Below are 25,592 nucleotides of genomic sequence, written 5' to 3' on the forward strand. Positions count from 1 at the left end.
AGTGGATGGGGCTGTTACAGAGAAAGACTAACATCATGGACACTTTGAGTATCTCTGAGTGAGCTGTTGTTATGTTATTCACATCACGCCATTGTTAAAAGAGCCGGATCTTTTTTCAGTCAATTTTACTAAGAACTCCCCCGGACAAACACAAGAATCAGTCCAACAATGGAGCAGGCCACACAAGTGACACAAGTCTTTTTGCACTGGTCAAAGCTAAATGCACTAAAAATGATTTGTCAGTTGCAGACTCTTTTTATTAGTTGTGGTGCAAAATGTTATTCACAGAAATGACCGGATTCCAAAGACTCAGCTCCCAGTAAAGAGCCATAAATCCCATCACTACAAAATATCAGACCCTGTTTGATTCTGTTGCAGTTCGTCTTTAGCAATTTGGCAAATTTTAAGGTTGTATGTCATCCCAGACACATCTAGCCACTTCACAGTGACTGGTGTGGACAGTTGATGTTATTATACTGCATAGTCTGTCCTCAGATTGTGCTCAAAATTGCAACTTTCTGCTTCCTGAAAGTACTGTAGGTTTCAACCATTCCACTACTAATTCCCTCAGACTGTAGCCTTGCGTAACCCCTTGCAATTCTAAGCTTTTAACACAGTTCTGGAAAACTGTGCCTTTGCCGTAAGTCTTCATTATGTTGTTCCTGCATCTTCCATTTCCGAGCCGAGCCGAGTACATGTTGAATTGTAATGTTCAACAATAACACAGGTTGTTATCACAATCTCTAGCCCCATTTCTTTCTCCGCGCCTCACGCTTGTGCAGAGGCGCGTTTGTGAGGCAGCGGCAGACAACATGCCAGGGATGATGTTTGCATGAGCGTGTGTGTGATCACGAGCACAGCTTTATCCTGGCAGGCGCAGAAAGAGCCCAAGCCTGCGGGCTAATGAGCGGCATCACAGCGTCCGTACAGAGAGCCCTCACATCTGACGCCTTTGAGCGCGGCCCGTGTGAACGCAACCTATTTAACACTGTCAGATCAATTAGTAGGTGAAGAAAGCCTGCAGGAGACGTCCGCGCCTTTGTACGTACGAGCGCGGTACAGTGCGCTTAAAGGAATTCGTCTCGATTGTGTTATTGCAACAAAAGAGCGAGCTGAATCCTGATTGTTGTGGTTGAAGGCTAAATCAAACACTGGGGGAGGGATGCGACAGGCTGGCGGGGGAATTTGGGAGCTGTTAGAGAGAAGGGAAAATACCCCTAGGGGCACATGAATGCAGAAATCTACATTTCAAGTAGAGCCGAGCCTTCCGCGGGCTGCTATCAATGCCACTGGGCCGGAATTCACCAGAGGAGGCTAATTTCTCACTTATGACCCTCTGAATCTATTTGTCACAAGAGATTCTTTCAGCATGGACATTTGCTGGCTGAAATCTCATTTTCAGGACAAAGCATAAGCCAGCAAAATGGGTATATTTGGCTAATTCAATTACTGTAGAGAATCGGGTACTCCTTTAAACACAACAGAACTATTAATCAATGAATGGCAGCCAGCTAACCCATGTGCGTGCGCTGTCAGCGAGCGGGGAGATGACATTAGCAATGACTCCTTTGCCTTTGGACGACCATTCATGGAATATCCTCTTGTATGTACACATTGTACTTGACAATTGACATTTTCAAAAAGTGCCTGAAGCCGCTACTCATTTACGCACAATTACAATTAAGTTTTTATTAAGGCCACTATCAATGTGTTATTGTTTTTATGGTGCTTTATAGCGTAGTAATCGGATGGGAAAATTGTAATTATGGAAGTTACCCTGAAAAAATATGATCAGTAAACACAGTGGCACAGTGGGTAGTGCGTGTGCTACACAGCAAGAAGGTCCCGGGTTCGATTCCTACCTGGTCGGGGCCTTTCTGTGTGGAGTTTGAATGTTCTCCCTGTGTCTGCGTAGGTTTCCTCCCTTCCCTGACCACTTCAAAACATGTACAATTAGTGAATCCTCCAGCCAGGTGATTCTGACCATCAGCCTGGCTCCACATCTGGAGATGGGTCCCCGAGCACTGCACTGCAACCGCCCACTTCCCCTTACTGGTTGCACCAGCGGCATCGAAGGATGGGTCAAATGCAGAGGACAAATTTCCCTACATACACCTTAACGTTAAAGAGACACAATATGGACAGAAAACATGATTTGTGTTGGTGATAATACAGAGAAAGGGCTGCAAAATACACGTTTTCTTGTTTTCCCTATTACCATTGAATTACTGTACTGTGAGATGTGGCTGTTTATACTTTTAACACAATATCATCGAAAAACGTCATTAAGCTATCATCTGTACTTACTTTGTACTTATTCAAAGTGGTTTCCCATATTTCTAAAAAAACAAACAAAGTACTACTCATTCACATAACCTGAACAAAAGTTACTTTTTTGCTTAATAAATAAATGTGTAGCCGACACGATCATTTGCTACTCTCTTTCTCGTGCCAGTCCGTACACATCACTTACTATGACCGGGAACTCCCACAGCTCACACTCGTCTTCTTTCAGCGTGGCCTTCGCTTCTTTGACCCAATGTCATTTTCTACACAAATGTCACCCGTGAAATTTCTCTTCCCCCCCTCTGCTGTTTGGGCTCTTTTGTCGGAGAACATAATGGCTTGCCTCAGCCAGATTAGGCTCGTCTTTGAGAGTCGAGAGGCGACAAACACACAGTGACACGGGGATTTCTAATAACACGAGAGAGAAGCAGCGGTGTCGTGTCTGTAGCTGCTCAAAGACGGATTCGAAGCTTTGCTCACTGTGAGTGGAATCCATTGAGCTGATTGAGATCAATACAGTCAGATTTCAGATCTGTTTTTCCCATTTGGTGTGGTACAGTTTGAGACTTTGGGATGATGCTTTCAGGCGTGTTTCCATAAGCAGAATAGCAGTAGCTAAGTATTTAAGTATGTAACGCACACTGCCTGACCAAACTAAAGAGTCCAATTTTTTGTGCTGACTTTTATATTTGTTCAGGCAGTGTATATTCCAAAAGTCGACATGGTTTACAATAGCAAATTGACCTTCGTTTAACCAGAAAAATTAAAATCTCTTTTTCAAGGGAGTCTTGGTCTCATAGGGGACCTGTATGTCTGTAGGGATAGAGGGAACACACAACGCCACACAAAAAGACCCCAACATTATCCAGAAATCAAGCCCTGGACCTATTTGCTGAGAGTGATAACCACTTTGCCACATAAGGCGGAACAATAATCACTTTAGAATCAAAATTGAGATTTCTATTACTGTATTTGAGTCTTTTCTCAAATGCTAACAGCTATTTAAAAAAGGGCTACTGCACATTATTTAACGAGACGATCTGTGGCTTGTGAATTTCAAAGCTTTGCAAAAGACATTGAAACATTGCCTGAAAACATCCACTGTAAAAATGATAAAACATGAAGAAACACTCTCAGTACTTTGAACTATAATTCATGGAGATTCTGAATGCCATTTTGTGCATTTTGATGTTTTCCAGTCTTTGATTGCATTAAAGATACAATGACCTTTGGTATAATATGCAAAACTCTTGAGGCTAAAAGAAGCTGCAACAAAATTGCTGATTTACTCAAAAATCACCCCAGAGGAAACTGCATATTCTCAATGTTTAACCCCTGCTCTGAGCTCATGTGTGTAATCTGAGGAGCCTTGAGATTCTGACAGCGCTTTAAGAAGTATAATTACTACTTTCCAAATATTATATTAGAAAACAATGTCACTTAAATTTTCACAGAGTTTGATCCACCCATTTAGTGAACGCTCTTTAATGTCAGGGAGTAAAAAAAAAAAAAGGCAATAAATTGTTGGAAATAACAGAGCCTTTTATTTGTCCTTTTATGGGTCAGACTGTGAAGATACTTATCAGGAGAATATCAATGAAAACCAAGACTAGCAGAAATATGTTAGACATGACTTTTATATTCGATGCCTATAGCAGCTTAGACATCAAGGTCACTTGACTTTCAATGGTAATAAGTAAAAACTCATGCTGTGACTGGCACCTTACACAGCATCACTTACAAACCATTCTTCTGTCAATAAATCAGCAACAGTGATTTTAACATATAACCGATATAGGTCGCAGATTAAGCTGATAAAATCGATACAAAAATACCAAGAGTGCTTTTCAATCCTCATCTGCTACCCTGGACCTTAAAACTCACATTTAGAAGGGGAAAAAAGCCATAGGTGGGTGGGTGTACCACAAGGATCAGTACTAGGACTACTATTATAACATTCCCTTCACATCTGATCCAGTAAAAGCATAAGTGGCAAAGCACATCTGGCACGGAAACTAAAGCCAAATCTAACACCATTATTTCCATTCATTCTCCACCAAAGTTAAATGTACAGTGTGTGCGTGCAAAACCCAAAGATGTATAAACAGTGCATGCTTTTCTCGTGAACAAAACGCAGCTGTACCATTCTGTGGCTAAAGTGAAAAGCTCCAGATGAGATGGATATTGAACAGAGCTAACTTGCACCGCCACGCTGAGTTTCGAATGACCCCATAAGTTCCACTGAGCGAGAGAGGAAAAGCCCGCCTAGTGCTGGGTAAAATACTCCGAGATTGGCTTTGAGCTCAGCTGTGGCCAACATTTCTGAGCCTGGGAGTGTGCACGCATCATTGAGTTCCTCTCTTTTCTCAGGCCTGCAGGAAATGCCAGCACCTCTGACAGGCTGTTTGCAGTGTAAATGTGCTCTGTGACACCTCAAGTTTCCCTCGAGTCTGTAATAAATCATTCAAGAAAATGAAATGCGGAACTATAGAGTTAATACTTGGTATGACTACTTCTGTATGACTACTTGTATAATGACAAATATAGCACATTACATTCACCTTTATCTTCCTGAGTTCAATAAAGAATGTATTTCAGTTTACCTAATGTTAATTGCCAGCATTTATACAATAGCTGGGTTCTCTCCCATTGACTTAGATTTGCTCAATCATTCCTGGGGCCATCCAAAGATTATTTTGGGGCATTTACTCTTGATTACTATATTAGATATTTATTTTGTACATTCAAGATAAGGCCCATTGCTTTACTCTTTTCAAGGTTTAACTTTGGATCATGAACACTCCTTGTTACAGTTTGTCTTTTGCATAAAAACAATAGACTTTTGTGACGGGCACTCTTCACACTGCAATAGTCCTAGAAAGATCAAGCCAGCTGTGATCCGCTTTTACATTTGATGTGTCGGGAGAAGATAGTTTAGCCCTGTTTCAACTTCCTCGTAACGTTTGGATGTTTTAGCATTCTGACGCCACTCTGGTAAAAGTAAAGTCACTAAAGCAGGTCACTATAAATCATTCATGGACAACTGATGTGTTGTAGTGTATAAGATAGGTGCTCTGATACCATCATACTACCATAGCGGTGTTTCATAGCAGTGTAAACAGCCCCTTAGGCGATCTCTTAGTAAAGGCAGACCTCTGTAACTGGCCTCTTGCAATGTCAAGGTGCTTGTTGCCACCGCAGCTCCCCCTGGCTCTGTAACAAATCATTCAAGAATAACAAACGCTGAGTAGGCCAATCGAACCGACCGCCAACAAGGAAAGCTCTTAACTTACGCAGACATTGGCAAGGAGTCACCTCTGGTTTTCCTGCACGCTCTGAGCTGAATGCAAAATAAACACCCCCATTCCCACCCTTTGGGAGTGTGAGCAAACACAACGTCAGTGCTACAGTCATCCCAATGGTAAACACTGCCAATCAGGGCTATCACACCTATTTATTTTATCCTTTAGCTGACTCGCGCAGAACAAGGGCCATTCACCGCGCCGGGCCGAATGCAAATACACAATAATCTGTCCATATAAGCGAGTCATGTGATTCCCCCGAGCAGGCAATATCTGTTCACACCCTTCACGCTGTGCACAAAACACACACACAGAGCAGAAAATGTCGGAGGAGTCACGGCAAACACGCACCTGCAGTTTGGAGGTGGGTCCAGGGTGATCTCTGCTAGTTCCTTCTGGATTCTGAAACAAACAAAACAAAAATAGCTTTCAGCGTAATACAAAACAAACATAAAGGAGAGATGCTGTATTGTATCATTATCAGCAGAGAGGTTGTCAGGAGTATTGACAATAAAACATTTTTTTATTTATTTTTTGCAATTGTTGACATTATAGATATATGATGAGTTCTGCAATAAAAAGAAAAAAAAATAATGCAAATAAAAACATCTTAATTTAATTGTCTCCTCCACTTCTGGCAAACACATCTTTGAATTTTTTTTTCATCATTGTGTAGGTAATGTTTCAGTATTTTATGAAAACTGCCATTAACTACCATTGTGCAAGAGTGTCCCACAAGGATCGATCCTTGGTCCACTTCACTTCATTTCCTTAGTGCTCCAAAAGTGACTTATCTTTTGATGTTTGTTTATTAAAGGGGGGTATTATGCAAAATCAACTTTTTCAAGCTTTACATCATGTTATTATGTCATTCCCTCATTAAAAACATGCCTGAAGTGTTGCCTTGGCACATTCACGTATTTTTGAGTAATCTGTAAAAACTCTGATGGCAGCCATTTTAGGGATAAGTTTGCCTGAGTCCTCCTAGGAACGCCCCCACCTCCTGGAGACGCCTCCGAGCTTTCGTCACCAGCCGAGTAACCAACCACTGCTCCTCAGCAGAACCCCCTCCCCACTGATGCCACAGACAGCGTGTGGAGGGGGCGTGTCAGAAAGGGTCAGAGGTTCTTAAAGAGACAGAGGCCTATTTCAAGACATTCGCTACAGCCATTTTGAGAGAGCAATTTTATACAAGGCAGTTATTCTAATTTACTGCATTTACAGACCAACAGAAGGTTTGGTCATCATTGTAGTGTGATATAGACTGGTGCTATGTGACTGAAAAAAGCATAATACCCCCTCTTTAACATTTTACTTCAACCAACAAAATCACAGTCAGTTTGTTTCACTTTGAATCGACTGTATAACTGCTAAAAGTTTCAGATCACTTAAAAAGCATTTTTATTGAGATTATGGTATAGTAGCAGGTACAAAAGGTGGAAAAAATGACTCACACCATAATATGTGTATCCTCACATCACTAAGTCAAATATCGCACTTTCCTGTTGTGCGTCAGAACCCTGCTTGTAATCACCAGCGTACGGACAGTTATATAAATCCCGGCTGAGAAATCAATCTTGGGAGCGTACACAGTGAATACCTCATTGATCTCCTAATGAGCTTCTTAGGGCTGCCATTGAACAGTCTGGTCGAGCCGCGATCGCCGCCCCGGAATATTTACTGTTTTGAAATGCGCGGTGATAATGCCACGTCAAAAGGCCGTGACGGATAAAGTCGTCGTATCTCAAATGTATCTGGGCCGATTGTGTTGCCCGCGGCGATGCACCCTCCCCCCCCCCATCCTCCTTTTCCTCTTGTGCTATCGGAAAGGCCGTGGGGAGCGCTTCACACGGGCCGGAGAAAAACAGGATTAATGAGAGGACACAGCGGGTCAGCTTTCTTCCTGGTTATATTCATTACATAACTGACAGTGATTTGATTAGAAGTGTCCGGCTGCCAGGTGCTAAATCAGCGCGGCAAAACCACTGGAGAACATTAACAGGCTGGACAGGGGACGCCGGTGCTGATGATCTCGTTACACTTTTAAAAGGTTCTGCAGTGTGGTTTGTTCAAGCTTTTACAGCTTCCTTAGATACTACAATGTATCTTCTAATCAGGGGAAGAGAGTTTGATCACAGATATGATCAGAATAAGTTTGGTGAAACAGTCTGGACTTCGAAACACATCAGATCTCCATATGTGACTCCATATTCTGGGCAGATGTTTTGGATAAATATGCAGGATTACTATACTAAGCCGCAAATGCAACAACACGCAATGGTGTGTATTTCATTTTGTCTTCAAAGATTTACAAAAGACAAGAGGAAACATCCACTGCGCCAATACTTGTATGCTTTTGATGAGGACATTAGATTTTAATGGTTTTTATGGTGGAAAAACAGAAAAAGTTGGTTATTATTCACGATGTAGGCCCTTCAGGACTTGTTTTGCACACGATTAAGTTTTATTTCTTTGGAAGGACTGGGTTCTGTGCCTGACATTGTGCCTCGGTGCAAAATAACAAGATACAAAATTTGAAACTAAACGTTTTCCAGATGGGCAATAGCAGAGACGATTTTGTTCAGCAACAAAACAATTCTCAACAGAGAGATTTTTGTCGTGTATAAGGGTGGACAGTATAAATGGGCAACGACATAATCCCTAAATGAGCGGATTAGGATTCATTATCACAACTGTCTTCTTTTTTTTTTTTTAATACTGTCACATTGTTCGCATCAATTGCCATCACCGGGTGCTTTTATGAAAGGCTTCATCATTGCGCTGTCTCATGTTTGATGAGCACAACTTACTAAAAGCAGAACACATCACGGGTCACACCACTTTCAGAATCCAGTGGGTTATTCTGGGCGGAGGTGACTCACTGTGACTGAGGATGACATTCAAAGCCTATTCACGACTTTGCATCGTTCTGACTTTTGATAAATAACCAAAACAAGTAAGTGCATCAGGGCACAGCAAGGGACATCCATTTGCCGGTTTTAAACTAGGTAGGAAGTAATTCTCAAGGGGCTATTAGTTGTAATCATACTTTGTCACAACAAGAATAACACTGATAGAGAACTCCTTCAAAAACTCTCCATTTTAAATCATGCTAAATGTTATTTGAGCTTTAGAGCATTTAGCTTAATTCAAGCAGGTTTTTGTGATCATTTTTCCTTTGGTCATTTCTTCTGATGAAAAAGCACTTCCATTTTATTGCACTATAGATAGAAACTGGACGTGTTGGCATTTTTTTAAAGCCCTTTTCTTGATTAGACCTAATGTGAAATATCAACACAGAGAACTAAAACAGCTTCTCATGCTTAATGCCTCCCCAGAAAACTAAGCTATAGTTTTAACGCTATTCAAGTGTTGTATTGCAAATTAGATCGACAGTAAATGTAAACAACTGCAGTTTAGCGCAAACAGAAGCCATTCACTCCCCCCCCCCCCCCCCCCGTGCTGTGCTGCAAGTGTAAAAATACATTCAACGATTCAATAAAACAACTAAAATGGAGCGCAGATATTGATTCAGCGGCCGGTTTCCTCAGCTGTTTGTTGGAGGAGACATAAAAATAATTTGCTATTGGAAGAGGGATGAAGAAGCGAGACAGGCAGTCAATGCTCGGATGATAAATTCTTTCAGCGGCGACAAACACAATTAATATGTGCAATAGTCACACTGCCAAGGAGGCACCGCGGGGCTCAGCGCTGCGCCGCGCTGCCTGGGGAGAATATATCTGAGAGAGACAGAGGAACAATGCAGGCGTTTTCAAAAACATACCGGTGAAAGAGTTTCTCTGAAGGCATTTTTTTCTTTTTTTCTTTAGGTTTGCATGTACTAAAACACATGTTAAGCATGAAAAGTTTGAGAGAATTGCATGACTGGAAGATCAAAGCTAAATGAGCTGAATTTATATTAAACATTTTGAAATGAAGAAAAGATCAGGTAAATGGTGCAAGGTTTAGTATGTTTAGTAGACGACATGGGTTGAAGAAGAAGAAGAAGAAGAGCTTTATTTATATAGCGCCTTTCACAGACATAGTCACAAAGCGCTTTACAGGAGACAATTGTACATTCACTCCATACTCTGTGGTGGTAAACTACGTTTGTAGCTTCAGTTTCCCCCGGGGGAGACTGACAGAAGCGCCTGCACACGTCTGCGCCAACGGTCCCCCCACCATACATTCACTCACACACATCATTCATCCTGGCCTATTGTACATGTTTTTAGTGGTAGGGGAAACTGGAGTACCCGTAGGAAACCTTCGCAGACACGGGGAGAACATGCAAACTCCACACAGAAAGGCCCCGTCCAGGTGGGAATCGAACCTTCTAGCTGTGAAGTGAGAGTGCTAACCGCTGCGCTACCGTGCCGCCCAGGGTTGGTAGGAATTGAATATGGGGAACATTTTGATTTTGGACTTACATTGTTCATTTTTGAGCTGTTTATTCATTGTCAATAGCGTACACTCTCAAATACACTCTCATTCATCCTGGCCTATTGTATATGTTTCTCAGTAGTAGGCCGGAGGAATTCTACGAAAGGCTCAATGCGACCTTGCGGTACAGTGGCACCATAACTCTTTTATAAAAATAAATCTGAAGTGAGACGCTATCAAACACTTTCATACTTACTAATATCATTCCATTGTGCTGCAGCCCAAAGCACAAACCTCCGTATGTCATATTTACTTTCAGACTGATTTATTATTAGAGTCGCGGGTTTGTGCCAACACCTTTAAATTAACAGCTATTCTGAGACCGTATACTTCCAACTGCTCCAAGGTTACGGTCCCACATAAAGCAAAAGTCTGTCACGGCCAGCAGCAATAACCTAAAAGATCTTGTTACAAAAGATGACTCAGTTCGACACCTTCTTGCCAAAAGTGAAAATAGCCCTTGACAACAGCGAGCGGCGGGGGGTGGTGGTGGGGGGGGGGTGGTGGAGGAGGGGCAGCTATTGTGGGATCTGGAAAACAAACGAGGAGCTGAAAGCCAGAAGGAACGATGACTCACCATCTCTGCCGACCACCAAGGCACACGCGGCTCGGGGTCAAAGCGGCGGGAAGAAAAATCTTGTCATTTTGGTGTCCGACTCTGAAGGCTCAAAGTGAAAGTGATCTCTCCTCTACTCTTTTTTTTTCTCCCCCATTTCTAAATTAGAATGTGGAAAATGTTTTACAGCTAGGTCCATGAGTCTAAACACGCTGCTTAAATAGAGTGTGTGCAGAAAGTGGCGTGTCAAGAGCTGAAGAAGCTTTGAATTACGGTTGTTTTCCCATTCGGGTAAAAAAAAGTTGGACATTCTGGGATATTGAGACATCCTCGCCCAGATTGGATGAAGCCGTCATGCCAGCCAAGGTAACATGATTTAGGTGACAGAACTGCAAGCACGTTCTCGAGTGACGCGAGAGAGCGAGAGACGGCTGGAGACGAGTCGCGGCACTAAACTCGTTTTTGACGAACCCCGACTCAGAAGAGAATGACTTTGTGAATTTATTTGAGTTCCACTCCTTTGAAACTGAGAAAAAAAAGTTCACAAAGCGCAAAAGATATCAGAGCGGAGTTCGGCGAAGGAGAAGGGCACTGCTGTGGATCTGTCGTCGAGTAATCATTTCAAGAAATTGCAAATATGACAGAAGAGCGGGGATGTCAAACGAGCAAAGGCAACGGCTAATAAATGTCAGCTTCAATGTAAAGGCAGGCGGCGTGACAAGAAAGCCACCCACTCCTATCAGTCAACGCCATCAAATGCCAGCGATAATGCTAGCTTGATATCAAAATACCGCTCATTCTTGACCTCCGTGTGAAATTCGACATGAGTCATTAGACGTTGATTAATGGCAAAGGATGAAAGGGAGGCAGCTGCTCAAAAGTGGAAGCGTCTTTGTGATGTCAATGTCGTCGAAAACGCTAGCAGGTAATGTAGTATATTTCATTGATGCATAGGATCGAATACAGCTGAACGCTTAGGAGAAAAATCAGGCATCAGACGCAGCAGACCTCCGTGGTTGATGTTGTCCAGCTCTGAGGCTTTCCCAGGCTATTTGAGAGACGATGTCCTACAACTCCCCCCCCCCCCCCAGGCCTCCTCCCAGTGGAACACGCCTGGAACACCTCCCCGGGGAGACGTCTAGGTTGCATCCAGAACAGACGCCCGAGCCACTACAGCTGGTTTATCTCAATCCCTGTCTGTTAAAGGCGGCACGCTCAGGCACCTGCGCTGAGAGCTCGTTTTGGCCTTTCTCCAGAAGCTGCCACGTGAAAAGTCCTTTATCCGCTGCCATATTCTTGACAATGTGAATAACACAATCGAAAATGCTAACACCATCTTTTGTATCAGCCCGAGACGTTTTGACTTCACTTTAAGTCACATATTGATTCCGTCATCCAAGAGTGACACCGCCGGCTCCCGTGAGACCACTGTGGCTATTCCCAAAAAAAAAACACAAAAAAAAACAGCCATGTTGTACTGAACATTCAAGTTGTTTTCTGACACATCCATTCTTCTTTTGAAATAATGAGGTGTGCAAGTCCTTTTCAACACACACCTGCTTTGAATAAACCGCTTTCTCTTTTACATTGAGCTCCTATTCAGCGTAGGTGAGCCTCAAAGAATGGCGGCCATTCATGTAACGCTCAGTGATTGAGGCCCACTTAAGCGGGTGGAGGTATTTTCTAAACTGGCCTTGATGGAGACGTAAAGAGCGCGCCAATCACCCACGAGCAGAAAACAGGAAAGACATTATCGGCGAAAGGGGCATGTAACACGATCCCCTGCGCTTACGGAGTCGCCCCGCGCCCCCCGAATGCTGAAACTGTATCCGCCGTATATCCTGAGGTGGCACATTTTGCCGGGAGAAGCAGGGGACTGGTTAGGGAGATTGAAGCTGAACAATGCTGAGGGATTCGAACAGCAAAGGACTGATTACGCCGGTCGTTTCTCTGGCCTCTTTTAGCAAACACCTGCGTTCTCTAATGTTCCACGGCTCAACAAAAAAAAAAAAAAAGAAAAGAAAAGAAAAAAAGGAAGAAAATCCCGGGAGCCTCTTGCAGCTCTACACACTCTTGCGTTTCTGCAAGCCTCGACAAATGTGATTCAGGCAAGTTTTAATTTCGGAATGTAGCCGAAGTTGTGAGCGATGCCACTAGTGAATTGAAATCATATTGTCCATGTGAGACCGTCTATAATGAAGGAACTCCCGCAGCTATTTAAGTTTGATGTGGTTAAGGCTATCTTGTATCATCTTTTGAGTGTCTTTGTCCCACGCCGCGTCCCTGTCGCTTTTTGTTTGAGGGGTTTCATTTTAGCAAAGGCACGCAAGAGAAATGCACACAGAAGTAGTAATAATAGACAATGCTAAGATTGGTGGTGGAAATTAATCTATAAAACACAATGGTGCCCTTTGATTCAAATATTTTTTGCACAAGAGGAACCTTCCTGTTTCTGTGGTGTTTTTAAGGTACGCTTTAACTGGAAAGTGAAAGGGTCTCATGTTTGATGAGCACAGGTTCCGTGAAAACCAAGCATTTTTTCAGAAAAATAAAAACATCACAATACAAAAGAGTGCAGTCTTGAATGTTCATATCTCGATATCGATACGAAAATGTAGCATAAATGTCCAAAATTACCCCCAAAGATAGTTGGCAACATGACAACAGGTAAACAAAACAGTATTTTCAGACTTCCCCTCCTGGAACCGCCACCTTAACCCCTGGTGGAGGGGTTTGAGCACCTGAATGATCCTGGGGGCTCTGTTGTCGGGGGTTTCGTACCCCATGGCAAACAGGTCCTAGGTGACGGGTCAGACAAAGAACGGTTCAGAAGCCCCTTTATGAGAGACCAACCGGGACAGTTTGAATCATGAGGCCGTCCTTCTGTGGACCCACCACCTGCAGGAGGGGCCATAAGGGGCTGGGGTGCAATGTGGAAACGGAAAAGTGGAAGAAAATGGATGGATGGATTTTCAGACTTAATACAATCTCATTATGATTCCACCGAAACTGTAACTTTTTTGCTTGGTTCTTTGGTTCCACAGTTTTTAATGTCCTCTCAGTGGTTATCCCAATGAAACCAGCTGACCAGCGCCTATTTTAAAAGAGATCTGCTGAATTCTTCATAGGCTTTCGTAGAGACTTACCAGAAGATAGCATTGCCTCGAGAGAAATAGGCAGAAGTGGGCCTAACACTCTCCTAATCAATATTTCAAATCACAGGAGGAGCTAAAAAGAATACAAATTGGGAATGTTACTTTAGATTAATGATATGCATCAATGACAGTAACGGTTCTAAAACAATGTGCCAAATGTGTGAAGACCATACTTTTCTCCATGTAAAGTGTATTCTGCAACAGCCCTAAAGGCGCTCTCGTCTAATGCGAGCTAATGATAGAGTAGGTTCGCTTCAATCAACCGCTGGAAACGATTGTGTTATGGTAAGCGAGTTGAAAATGGTCACGCTCCCTCGGCTGCGCCCGGCCCTCCCTCGGGCGCTGTCATAAATTCCATGGCTTTGTGTAATTTCAGCTTTAAAGAGGCATGAGGCATGTCATCCCTCCTCGCTCACTCGGCCTGGCTTCCTGTCTTTATTCTTCGGAAGTGGCAGGGGGAGAAGGAGGAAAAAGGCAGGGGAACATTCGTCATCCTTGTAGGGGCGAAATGTGGATATGCTTAAAGACACGGCGGTCACATGAGGCAACGGGAGACTCTTCAAAAAGGCGACAGCGGTCATGTGCTGAGAGGTTAGAGCGGTGGGCGTCGGTCAGAGGCGGGGACGCGAGCGCAAGGGGAGACAAAGGGCAGACTGATTAGAGACGGCTCGGCTGGTGAATCTGCGCTGGTGTCGTCAAGCTGCCGATGAGGTGAGGAATTAAATCACTGCGTCAAATCAAACGGGGGGACGCCGCAACTACTCACACTGGGCCTGGATTCGATGGTCAAACGGCTTTTTTGAAGCGAACACTATTATATCTGTAATGAAGCTGAAAGACGATTTCAACAGTTGATTCTGTTTTGACTGTATTCCCTAAAGTTGCAGCCTGTCATCTACTCTGTTCCCATCAGCCAATCAGAGCCTGCGACCAACTCCCAACTAACAATTATTTGAGTCATTGATCAATCTGTCCATTCTTGTTCTTCTAAATTAGTTGATCTCTTGTCTAGTCTAGTTTACACGGCAACAGTCTCCAAGAAAAACCCAGCAGCCATGTCCTCTCTAAATCTGCTTTTACATGACAATGGTGAACATTAATAGATCAATGCACATCTTTGCCCAACAAAAGGCGCTGTGTACCTAACATATTCTTTTAAATACATCGGAGCTAGACAGCGGAAGACGTTTCAACTTCCTGAAAACCTTTGGAAGCTTTGGTGCTTTCTAAAGTAAAAGGAACTCAAGCCACATTATTTACAGACTGTTATTTGACTAAATATAAATGAGAGAACCGAGACGTGACCATTCTGAGTGCGTCCCAGCTAGGGCTGTGCAATTAATCGAAATTCGATTACGATTTCGATTACAACAGTAAACGATTACAAAATTAGCATAATTGCCAAAAATCGATTATAATATTTTTTTTCTATTTTTTTTTTTTTTAAATGTTTTTTTTTTATTATTATTTTTTTAATGGTTTTTTTCAAATTTTTAATTTTTGTCCCCTTTTTATGGATTTTTGTCACTTTTTTATGGATTTTTGTCTTTTTTGATGGATTTTTGTCACTTTTTTGATGGATTTTTGTCTTTTTTCTGCTGGATTTTTGTCTTTTTTTGCTGGATTTTTGTCAGTTTTTTGCTGGATTTTTGTCTTTTTTTGGGGGGATTTTTGTCAGTTTTTTGCTGGATTTTTTTCTTTTTTTGGGGGATTTTTGTCACTTTTTTGCTGGATTTTTGTCTTTTTTTTGCTGGATTTTTGTCACTTTTTAGCTGGATTTTTGTCATTTTTTTGCTGGATTTTTGTCACTTTTTTGCTGGATTGTTGTCTTTTTTTGCTGGATTTTTGTCACTTTTTTGATGCTTTTTTTTAAAGGCAACAAATAATCGTTTGAATAATCGTGATTTCAATTATGACAAAAATAATCGTGATTATTATTTTTTCAATAATCGAGCAGCCCTAGTCCCAGCTCTATCAAGTTCATGTAAGCCCAGAGCATGTTTTTATTTAATGAAGATTTATAAAATGACTGCTGTGTTGGCAATAAGTCTTTTTTATAATCTGTTGATTGTGGAGATAGCAATGAACTTATATTCCAATGTATTGTTTCTGCTTCGCAAGTCAACAGCAGTCTCTTCCCCTTCAACCTGCCTGTTCTTTCAGCCGCCCTCTTCCACTCCCTCCTCATCCCTATTATTAGTGTCAAGGGTCTTGAGGGAGACATCTTTACAAACAAATCTGGAATTTACTTCCTTTATCGCATCATCGACATCTGCCCTCCGGTTCAAGAAGTTGATCTTGTGGTCTTTCAGTTTATCAAGTCACGATGTGAAGCCTTGATAAAACTAACAGAAGTATGTGCTGGCCCATTGTGCAGTGAGTGTTTTGTCCCTAACTGAATGAGTGCTTGAGCTGGCAGTGATCTGTGGGGACGAACAGCAGAGTGCTCTAAAAGCGGCACGGCCTGGGACGGCTGGAGCCAAACTCACTGGCTCTGGGGTGTGTTTCAGTCCACAGCGCATCAGTTTCAGGGGGGAATAATGTCGAGGCTTAAAAAATGCAGTTGAAAAGAGTTCATGTACGAGTTTATGCCTTGCACAAACTGAAGAATAACGCTACGGCTGCGAAAAGGGTTACAAAATGGTGAAATTACTACTGCACCACTCATCAACTGCAACCGTGAAGCCACTTTCATCTTTCAGTTTTCATTTCCTTCGAGTTCCCCCATTGCAATTTGGAACAAAGCACAAAGATTACTCGGTTGAGTTACGCATATCTTACTCAGCTTCACTTTTGTTCCTACTTCAGCATGAGCCGTTCTGTGGCAAGAGAACAATAAATAAAACAAACTAAATAGAGAAATTAAGCTATTGCCAAGCTGCCAGCTACTTGACTGTCGATTGTAACGACTCGCTAATGCTCAGTGCTACGGGGATATCAAGATGTGGACCATGAAACTCTACATTTTTTTACTTTTTAAGAAACAAATCAAAGAAACACAAAACCCGTTAGATGTGTAGTATGAATTTGCCACCTCCGTTTACCCATAGACAGTAGTTTAGAATGACACATCATCGTCAAATCGTTTTGCTGCATTGTTATGTGTTTAACGTTCCTCAGTAGCTTTTGTTCAATCGTCAATTCAAGCAAAAAAAGAAAAGAAAAAAACAGTAGCACTAGATCGTTCACCTCTTCGCGCTGGTGGAGAGCTTAGCGGCCGTCTTGCTGGAGATCTTGGCCTCCTTCTTCTTGGGGGGAGCCTGGTCCCTTTGCTCCGGGCCAGGCTGCTCCTGGGGGGCCGCCTCTCTCTGCTCGGCGTCCGAGCTGCCCCCGCTGGTGTTAGGGCTGTCGTCCGGCCTCGGCTGCACCTCACTGGACATAATGATTCTGGGGGTGGAAAAATAAAAAGGATTGTTTCGGTTGAGAATGAAAACTACAGAGCAGTGGTTCTCAACTGGTGGGCCGGGAACCCAGTTTCATTGGGTCGCCTTTCCCAAAAACTATTCTTTTAATATGTATGTACAGAAGAAGTATCTGCTTCAGTCTGTTATCAAGTTGGTTTGATCATAATTTCTGCTTTTATGACTTTTTATTTAATTCAACACATTTTTTGAGTAAAAGATCATATTTTACACTATAATAAGTCAAAGTCATATTTGTCTTTTTCCTGGGTAATTGTGGGTCCGTGCCAGTTGAGAACCACTGCTATAGAGTACAGCACCGTGAAAGGAGCAGGGAGAGAAAGAGTTATTCTGCAAATGGTCCAAGTGGGATGTCAGTCTCATGACTATGTACAGAAGCCCACTGGGCCATCTATGAAAAAGGTTTAGATTAGAGAGATTTAAAAATTAGAAGGTTTTCCTTTCATGTGGTTAAAGTGACTTCAGTGATATTGTATTTTAGAATCTTAATCAAGGCTCCAGACGACTAGAGTTAGTTGTTTGTACTGCACGATACTGAAGTAGCCGCTGTGCAATATCAAGATCTCGATGTCATTGCGATATCTCGCTAAACTTTTTCAACACGATTTGTTCCATTATAAAAAACACTAAAGACTAAAATTGAACTAAATTTAAATTAAAACTAAAACTTTAACGAGAACTTTTACACATTCATAAATTTGCATAAGTTTGCAAACAAATGTGTCGATCTTAGTCTGATGAAGACTTTAGTGATGTTGTGATAGATTGTGGCTTCTTGTGCAATATGGATCAAATTGCATCTCCTAATATCGCGATACAATATTTTTTGCGACATATTGTGCAGCACGAGCATCAGAGGACATCATTTTGTCCTATAAAAAACAGAGTTAAATCCCTATACTTCAGCATTACAGATTCACCATCTACTATCTATTCTAGAAGGAACAGGCCACCGTTTTTCCATTCTGAGATATGTTCTTACCTGAGCTTAGACGAGTTGATGTGTACCTGTCTGGTCTTTGTGCGTGCCCTCAGTCACACAAAAAGACCAAAGATGTTGTTAGCATTATAGCTATATTATAGCTCCTATAGCTCAAAATGGGGTGAAGTTAGAAGCGACCAAGCTCTTCCACGGGCACACACAAATCAATCAACTCGTCTAAGTGCAGGTAAGAACATATCTCAGTATGGTAAACAGTGGCCTGTTCCTTTAAGATATGTATAAGGATATACTGCTGCTATTACTTCAAAATAATATTATCATGGCAATGACAGCTCTATACAACACTACGATGAGGTTGTGTTGTCATGGATTTTGAGCCCCAGATTCAACAATCTGCAGTCCTTGACTCTCTGCCTGCTCTTCATCCCCTTTCCCCCTGTGCTGTCCTGTAAAGCCTAATGCTGCTTTTGTTAGATACCATTTAAAAACACCATTTACTTGGCTAATAATAGTAAGTCAAACAGAGAACCAGTCAGAAGAGGGAAAAAACAAAATCTTATCACATATTTTCATCAGTTGGATGATGGAAAGGGCGGCGGATCTCAGACAGAAACCCTTTTCGACACTTGCAGACGCGCTAAAGCCATTCTGCTGACTTTTTGACATTTCCAAATTTGGCTGCAAGTGAAAGGAGAAGACGACGAGTGAAAAGGTTTTTACAACGTGTGCAAAAAGTCAGCACTTAACATTTTACAGTCCTTTTTTTTTTCTGATGTAAGTGAGAGTCATTTTTATTCACGAGCGAGCTGCGCGTGATCTTTATTTGGCCCGTTGGAGCTGGCTGTGCCCTAAACCGCTGCAGCAGCCGCCGCCGAATGGGAATTAAAAGAACGCGGCGTGATTCATTTCAATTCAGCAAGTTTTCAACGCTCGGCAAAGTGGAATGCGATTTGCAGGATGTTTACTTGAAGGTCGGATATCATGGGAAACGTGTAAAGCTTAAAACGTAACCGTGACTACTTTGTTTATTTATCGAACTGTCCACACTGACGCAGATATTGATCACCGCCAGCTGCGATCCTCACAATACTTGTCTATGAGCCTGTCACGCTGAGGAACGCACAACCCCCCCCCATTTAGACCCCCCTAATGAGAGGATGAATTGTCTCTTGTTGACAGGCAAAATTGCACCGTGCGGCGGCGGTCGCACAACTCTGCACCACTTAGCACCACTTAGCATCATGAGGGGTAGAATGAGCACAAAAGGCCATTCAACATACAATACAGGAATATATCATATCATTAAAACTAAATACCATCTCAAGATCTCAGTAAAAAATGAAAGTACACGTCCACAAAGCACCTAAAGCTTAACGGGTGCGACTAAATGTTTGTCCTTGGTAGTAAAATAGAGCTAAGTGCGGTTGTTAAGTGTGTAGGGCTGGGTCCTTTCAATCGTTAAAAGTTTTGATACCAGTACTTAATAATACAGTATATGGTCTACGATACTGGTGCCTGAAAGATACCTTTTATGGTACCTGTACTACATTATCGACAGTACATAGAAACATGAAACTGAAAGATAATGTTAATGTATTCCATAAAACAAGACATATTTACTGTATTTATACCGTGCATTTCCTGCACAAGGCAACTCAATTATTTATCTTTATTTTATATGGTTTACTTCTGTGCTGTCTAAAGGGCCGAGCTCCCCGACCTGGAGACTAGTTGGAGTTGCCGCTGGCCATGGACATGTCTCCGAGACGTCCCCTGGAGATGAGGCAAGTCTCCAGGTAGTCTCTGTGAAAACAAACATGCTCGATTTCAGCGGAGACTGCATGGTGACTTTGTCAAGTGAACTCTCCATGGAGTCTCCATGTGGGCGTGGACTTAAGCTTTTGTGTTGTGGATTCTATTTGCTGTCCTCAACCTGTGAGACGTTTCTGTGACGTCCCTGCGATGTCTACAAGAACTGTCGAACACCAAGGAGGTCTCAAATAGACGTATGAAGTCTAAACAGAAATTAGAACAGGGAGGTTCTGGTATCCAGCAAAAAATGGTGCTCATGGAAGGAGGCAATGGGATGTGGAGAGAAAGATCAGGTCCAGACACCCTGATGAAGGCGCAAGCCGACACGCGTTGGTGTGCTTTTTAATGTTTCTGGCCCATTAATAAAGCCTTTTCTAATTTAGCAAAATATGAGTGCCTGGACCTGATCTTTCTCTCCACAGACGTCTCTTGAAGTCTCTTTGAATGCGACGTTGCCAGTGCTTCTTGAGACGTGTAGACCTCTTTGAGACCATGCAGGGACTCAAATTCAAACCTGTTTGTTTTCATCAAGACTACCTGGAGACTCGCCTTATCTCCAGGGGACGTCTCGGAGACATCACCGTGACCATCTCTGCAACTCCCCTCCGGTGAGATAGGCCCTTTCGGACCCACCAGGCTTCAAGATCTGCTATTGCCAGTTTAAAATAAAAAATCATACTATTAATTATCTGTACCCATCCCTTTCAGTGGGCCGTTATGCTTTTATAATTGGGAGAGTAATTGGCTATGTCTGCTACCCAAAATACCTACAAGCACCAGTACTATAAATAATACACCGCCAGAAAAAAAAAAGGGGCCACCTGGATAACTAACTGTTATGATGTGGGGGTTTGCTGCAGTTGGTCAGGTCTAACTTCAGCAACTCTACATGCCCGAAGAGTGAGATCCTGATTCCTAAATGACCAGGTTACTCCATCAATGGCTTTCTTCTTCCCTGATGACCACAGGATTCATCAGCTCACATTGTGAAACAGTGGGACCGTGACATCATTTTCACACATGAACCCCTGGTCTCGAGCCGAGCTTAAAGACAAAGCTTCATTGTTGTGTTGCTGTAACAAACGTATTCTATGGACTTTACTTTGAGTGAAATACATTCCCTACACAAGACAGGACAAAAACTTGACCGGGACTTGGTGAAACTTACTCTGGACTACTCCCAGTTAAACGTTAATGCCTTACAGCAGTTTCGTACTTGAACAAGAGTGAGCAATGGACCATCTGTGTTTAAGGGAACTGCGCAGAGAAGTTGAAACAGTGAGTCCGCTATGTCGGGTGAAAGTGAACACACTGGCAGGCAAATCACAGAGTCCCTTAAAAAAAAAAAAGGAAATGTGGCCTTTATGTAAATGAGAACAGCTGCATCGAATTATCCTTCCTGTGTAACCGCAGAGCTGCTCGGTGGAAGGTATACGCACAATCACGCATGCAGGCTCCGGTAAATGAATCCCTCCATAAAGGAAAGCTTTATTTGCACATATGAATGAATATTATTATGTGCTAAACTAATCAAATGTTTCACGTCTGCATGTTGCTGAACCGGTTCGATTGAGGCAGCCCTCTGGAGATGTAGATTAGAAAGTGAGATTACAAAACCACTGGAAAGGTATGCTCAGATCCTTACCTTTAACAATAATCAGCAAATCACTCAATTCATAAGCCAGAACTAATTGAAGTATTAAAGAATGCTTTGAGGATTTACTCTTGGTTGTTTATAAAAGGCATTAACGTGTAGTGCCGCTTTGTTTATCCCAAAGGTAAAATGTTTCAAGCGCCTGATATATAGTCAGAAAACAACCTTGCGTTTTCACAGACAAAACAGAACAACTTAAATGGCTACACTTTAATTTATTCTCTTTAATGTCAACATTTTGAGGGGGACTTTTTTTCTTTTTAAGGTTCTGTAATAGACTGCGTTTTTATGGCGTGTGTGGGTGGAAGAGTGATGGCGCAAGTTTCCAGCTATTTCTGCCACAACGCACAGCAGCAGCAGCCCCGTATGGAAACACTCCAGCAATTCACTTACTTTTATGGAGACGCGCGGCTATTGACTGGATTGTCTGACTGACAATGGGGCACTGTGGTGTAATAACGCCGTCATTGTCAACGGCTCTTGAACATGACAAGCAAATACGGCAACAAGAGTTTGGATGGTTTAGCCGCCCGGGCCAAGGTTAAAGGCGAGACACTGCGGGCGAATCGAGGAAATGTTTCAAAGGTAAACTTTTGCTGTGGATCATTGTTTCCCTAATAGGGGTACAGGGAACCCTAGGTGTACTCAAGGACAGAGCGGGGGTACACTAGGAACTATTTCAGATTGAAAAAGGTGAAACTGAGCATTAATATGAAAGGAAAAGCTATATTTTTCTTTATAAAAAGTATAGTTTGGTGAGTAAAGGTTTCTTTTGAACACAACATTGTCTTTTCACTTACAAATACAGCTTTTAAGTGATTTCTGTCTAAATGTATTACAAGTTTTCTTTCATTCAGTGTTCTCAGATGAAAAAGGCTTTTCATGCGTGAATATGGCCAAAATTGCCAATCATTTTAACAATGAAATCGGAATATTAGATAGAGCTAAGTTCGAAATGTATTGGTTTGTTTTCAAGTTTGTTGATTAGAAAAAAATTCTGCAGAGAGTATTATATCTTCTACGTTCTACGCTCAATAAATCAGGCTAGGAAATAGATATTATGAAACATCCCTCAGACAAAAACTTCAATATTGTGCGAGATTGGCATTTGGTATCTGTAGGCGCTACTGAGAGCAGATGTCGTCACCACAATCTGAGAAAAATGCATTTTGAGAACGTGGGCTTTGTAGTTTTCCCATTTTAAAGTGATAGTCTGGAAGCGTGAATGCTTTACAAATTTCATAAAATGTGCAAAATCGACCGCCTGGTCTTGCATTTTGTTGTAAAGGAAGTCACAATATTATTTTTTGTAACTAATCAGGGTCTCGCATCCTCCCGCGTTGATCAATGAGACAAGCTTTGCCTGTGAACCAGCCAGTAAGGTCCAATCAGGAGGGGAGGGGGAGGGAGCTTGATCGTTCACTTATGAAAATACTGTTCCCGCTCTCCTCATTTTGCAAACTAAGAAGGGCTTTCTGGTTAAAGAGGGGAGGAATTTGATTGCTTACTTTCAATTTTCACTTTTTTTACACATCCCTCCTCACTTTGCAAACTTACAGACTATCACTTTAATCTCTAAGTAATGCAATTCAAATACCCAATTATTCAAAGTTACCGATCATTTCTTCAAGCGAAAACTTTACATGCCAGGAGAGCAAAGTACCCAATGAGCTGGGAATTGAATACGTTGAGTTTTGCCTGTAGCGGTGGAGGCAACAGCCGTAGATGATGAAAAAGTCGAGCTGTCCTTCTCCGCACGCCGGGGCTCTCCGAATCATCCAAGCTGAACCCCGACTGGTCACAATCCATGAGTCTTAATAATGAAAGACACCTACAAGGTCATGTTCGCTAAATCCGTTCCCTTCTGTGACGCTGCGAGAGTTAACCTCAAGGTGAATGTGTGTATTTGCATTCCCCCCATCTGCCATGAAAAATGCATGCTGCTGATGAAGAGCACTTCTCCCGAGCCAGCTTTACTCCAGGCTCCCGTTGGCCGCGGGCACGCGCACAGATTGTTTCGGCAAAAGACGACCACGGTGGATTTGGCGAGATGAGGGGCGTTTGACATTTTAACAAATAGGGCAGAAATGTGGCGCAATTAGACAGTCAGTGTTGCGCCGCAATGGAGGGTAATAGAGGATTATATGGGTCAGGACAACACAGGAGCGTGATTTCAAACAAGACACGCCACAAGCTGTCTGCTACAGTACGATGACATTTACAGGCCTGAATGTTCTATGTGTGGCGGAATTCAACTTGTTTTGTTCTTCTTAAGTCGCCTGTATCAGGGGTAGGCAACGTCAGGCCCGGGGGCCAAATCCGGCCCTCCAGCACAGCACCTCCGGCCCTCAAGATGATTTTGAGAAACACTAGTACACAAATCAGAGAGTACTTTTAACATTATCAGAGTTAAATGGGAGGAAAAAAAGGTATAAATATAGTCAATACACCCAATTAGGCCATATATTATGCACAACACAGAAGTGCACTGGAAAAAGAATCATCGTTTTAAGGAAGAAATGACATAAATCTACTTGAATTAACAGAATAAATCTAAGGTTTGAGTAGATTTGGTCTGGTCTTAGACGAGATAAAACCTCTAGTAGTAGTTATTCCATCCATTGGCGCTAGCATTTGTATCTTGGATAAGTTCAAACAGACTCAAACCCAACATAGAAGCAATTTTATGTCATTTGTCTCATTTAAGATGGTCGTTTTTTCAGTGTTGTGCTTTACTTTGGGCGAATAATCAGCGGCTTCGGCCCTCAGTCTATTTGCAATAAAGAAAATCGGCCGTCCACCAAGAAAACTTGCCTACCACTGGCCTATATTGTAAAAGTAGACATTTGTAGGAGAAAAACACTGCACATCTCATTCAAAGGCGGCTTTATCCATCAGGAACGAGATGCTAGAGCTACCCTGACGATAAAGCGCCACTTTGTTAATCGAGAGTTTGCGACACAAGCTTCTAAACTCATCCCGGTGAAGGATTGCACGAGTTAGAAATGCATCATGGGACTTTTGGCAACAAGTTTGGCGCATATCTGGCAAACAAAATGTTGCTCGCCCCTTCTTTCACTGTTTGTAAACATAAAAACGGGTACAGAGCCTTTAAGGCTGTCAGATTACATTGTTGTGAGCAGACACAACCACAAAGGGCCACTTATGTTCATGAGCTTGACTGTTCACGATGCCATTGTCAACCAATTATCGTGACATGGAGTGATCCTTAGATGTGGTAACCTTAAGCATGAGATCAGATGTACATTGCTAGCTCATTACAAGTTAATAAGCTAGTCACAAAAATCTCATTTATTGTCACATTTTACCCATGCATAAGTTTCTCTTACCAATACACACTAAAACGTCATAAATTGCCATAAAAGTTAGCTTGTTGGCAAATGTTCAAGCTAATTAAGTAAACGATATGCTAATTGCGTTCTGCCGTCAAAAAAAAAAATTCTAATTAAAAACAATGGCGTTAGCAGCTACTTATTGAAATCGAGAGGTTGCGTGTGTCTAATAGCATTAACGTCGCTTTTGCAGCACTAGTTTTGTCCAAAGCGGTTACGGAGCAGGCTCGCACCCCGTTAAGAAGTTGTAATTATATCTGACTTAAGTGCCGTTTGGTGCAGTGGGTGTACACCGAGAGAAAAAAAGGGGCTGTTAACAATTTTCCGTTGCGCTTCTATGCCACATCCCCGCGGCGTGTGCGCGCGCTAGGGGGGTACTTTCAGCCTCTAATATTTCTTTTTTTTTTTGAGTGAAGTTATCCACGAGTCCACAAAAGTGATATCTATGCAATCATGTTAAGCACCCCCCCTCCCTCCCCTCCCGGTACGGAGCAATCGGTCGCTTCTTTGCTTCTTTTTTTGTAAGAAGTCAGCCTGATCCACTGAGCTGGAACAACACACAACCGAATAGCATCCGAAATGTGGCTTATCGGGGGAGGCTTACTGGTGGAGCAAGAAAGCCCCGCTGCCAAATTTCTCTCCTGCACAAAAGGCAGAAAGGATACC

At 42.4% G+C, this 25,592-nt stretch overlaps 1 protein-coding gene across 1 annotated transcript in view; it reads right to left on the minus strand.

The window, feature by feature from the left end:
- LOC306974169 (ubiquitin-conjugating enzyme E2 E2-like) overlaps positions 1-25,592 on the minus strand; it is a 107,388-nt gene that overhangs the window by 81,515 nt on the left and 281 nt on the right. Inside the window, exons 2-3 of the mRNA XM_079571340.1 lie at positions 16,932-17,129; positions 5,940-5,990 (exon numbers count right to left, since the gene is read on the minus strand). Of these exons, the coding sequence (XP_079427466.1) occupies positions 5,940-5,990; positions 16,932-17,122 (242 nt within the window). The 5' untranslated portion in view covers positions 17,123-17,129. The remainder of the gene's footprint in view (positions 1-5,939; positions 5,991-16,931; positions 17,130-25,592) is intronic.

This window comes from Gobius niger, assembly GCF_951799975.1.
Source record: "Gobius niger genome assembly, chromosome: 14".
NCBI classification, from domain to species: domain Eukaryota; kingdom Metazoa; phylum Chordata; class Actinopteri; order Gobiiformes; family Gobiidae; genus Gobius; species Gobius niger.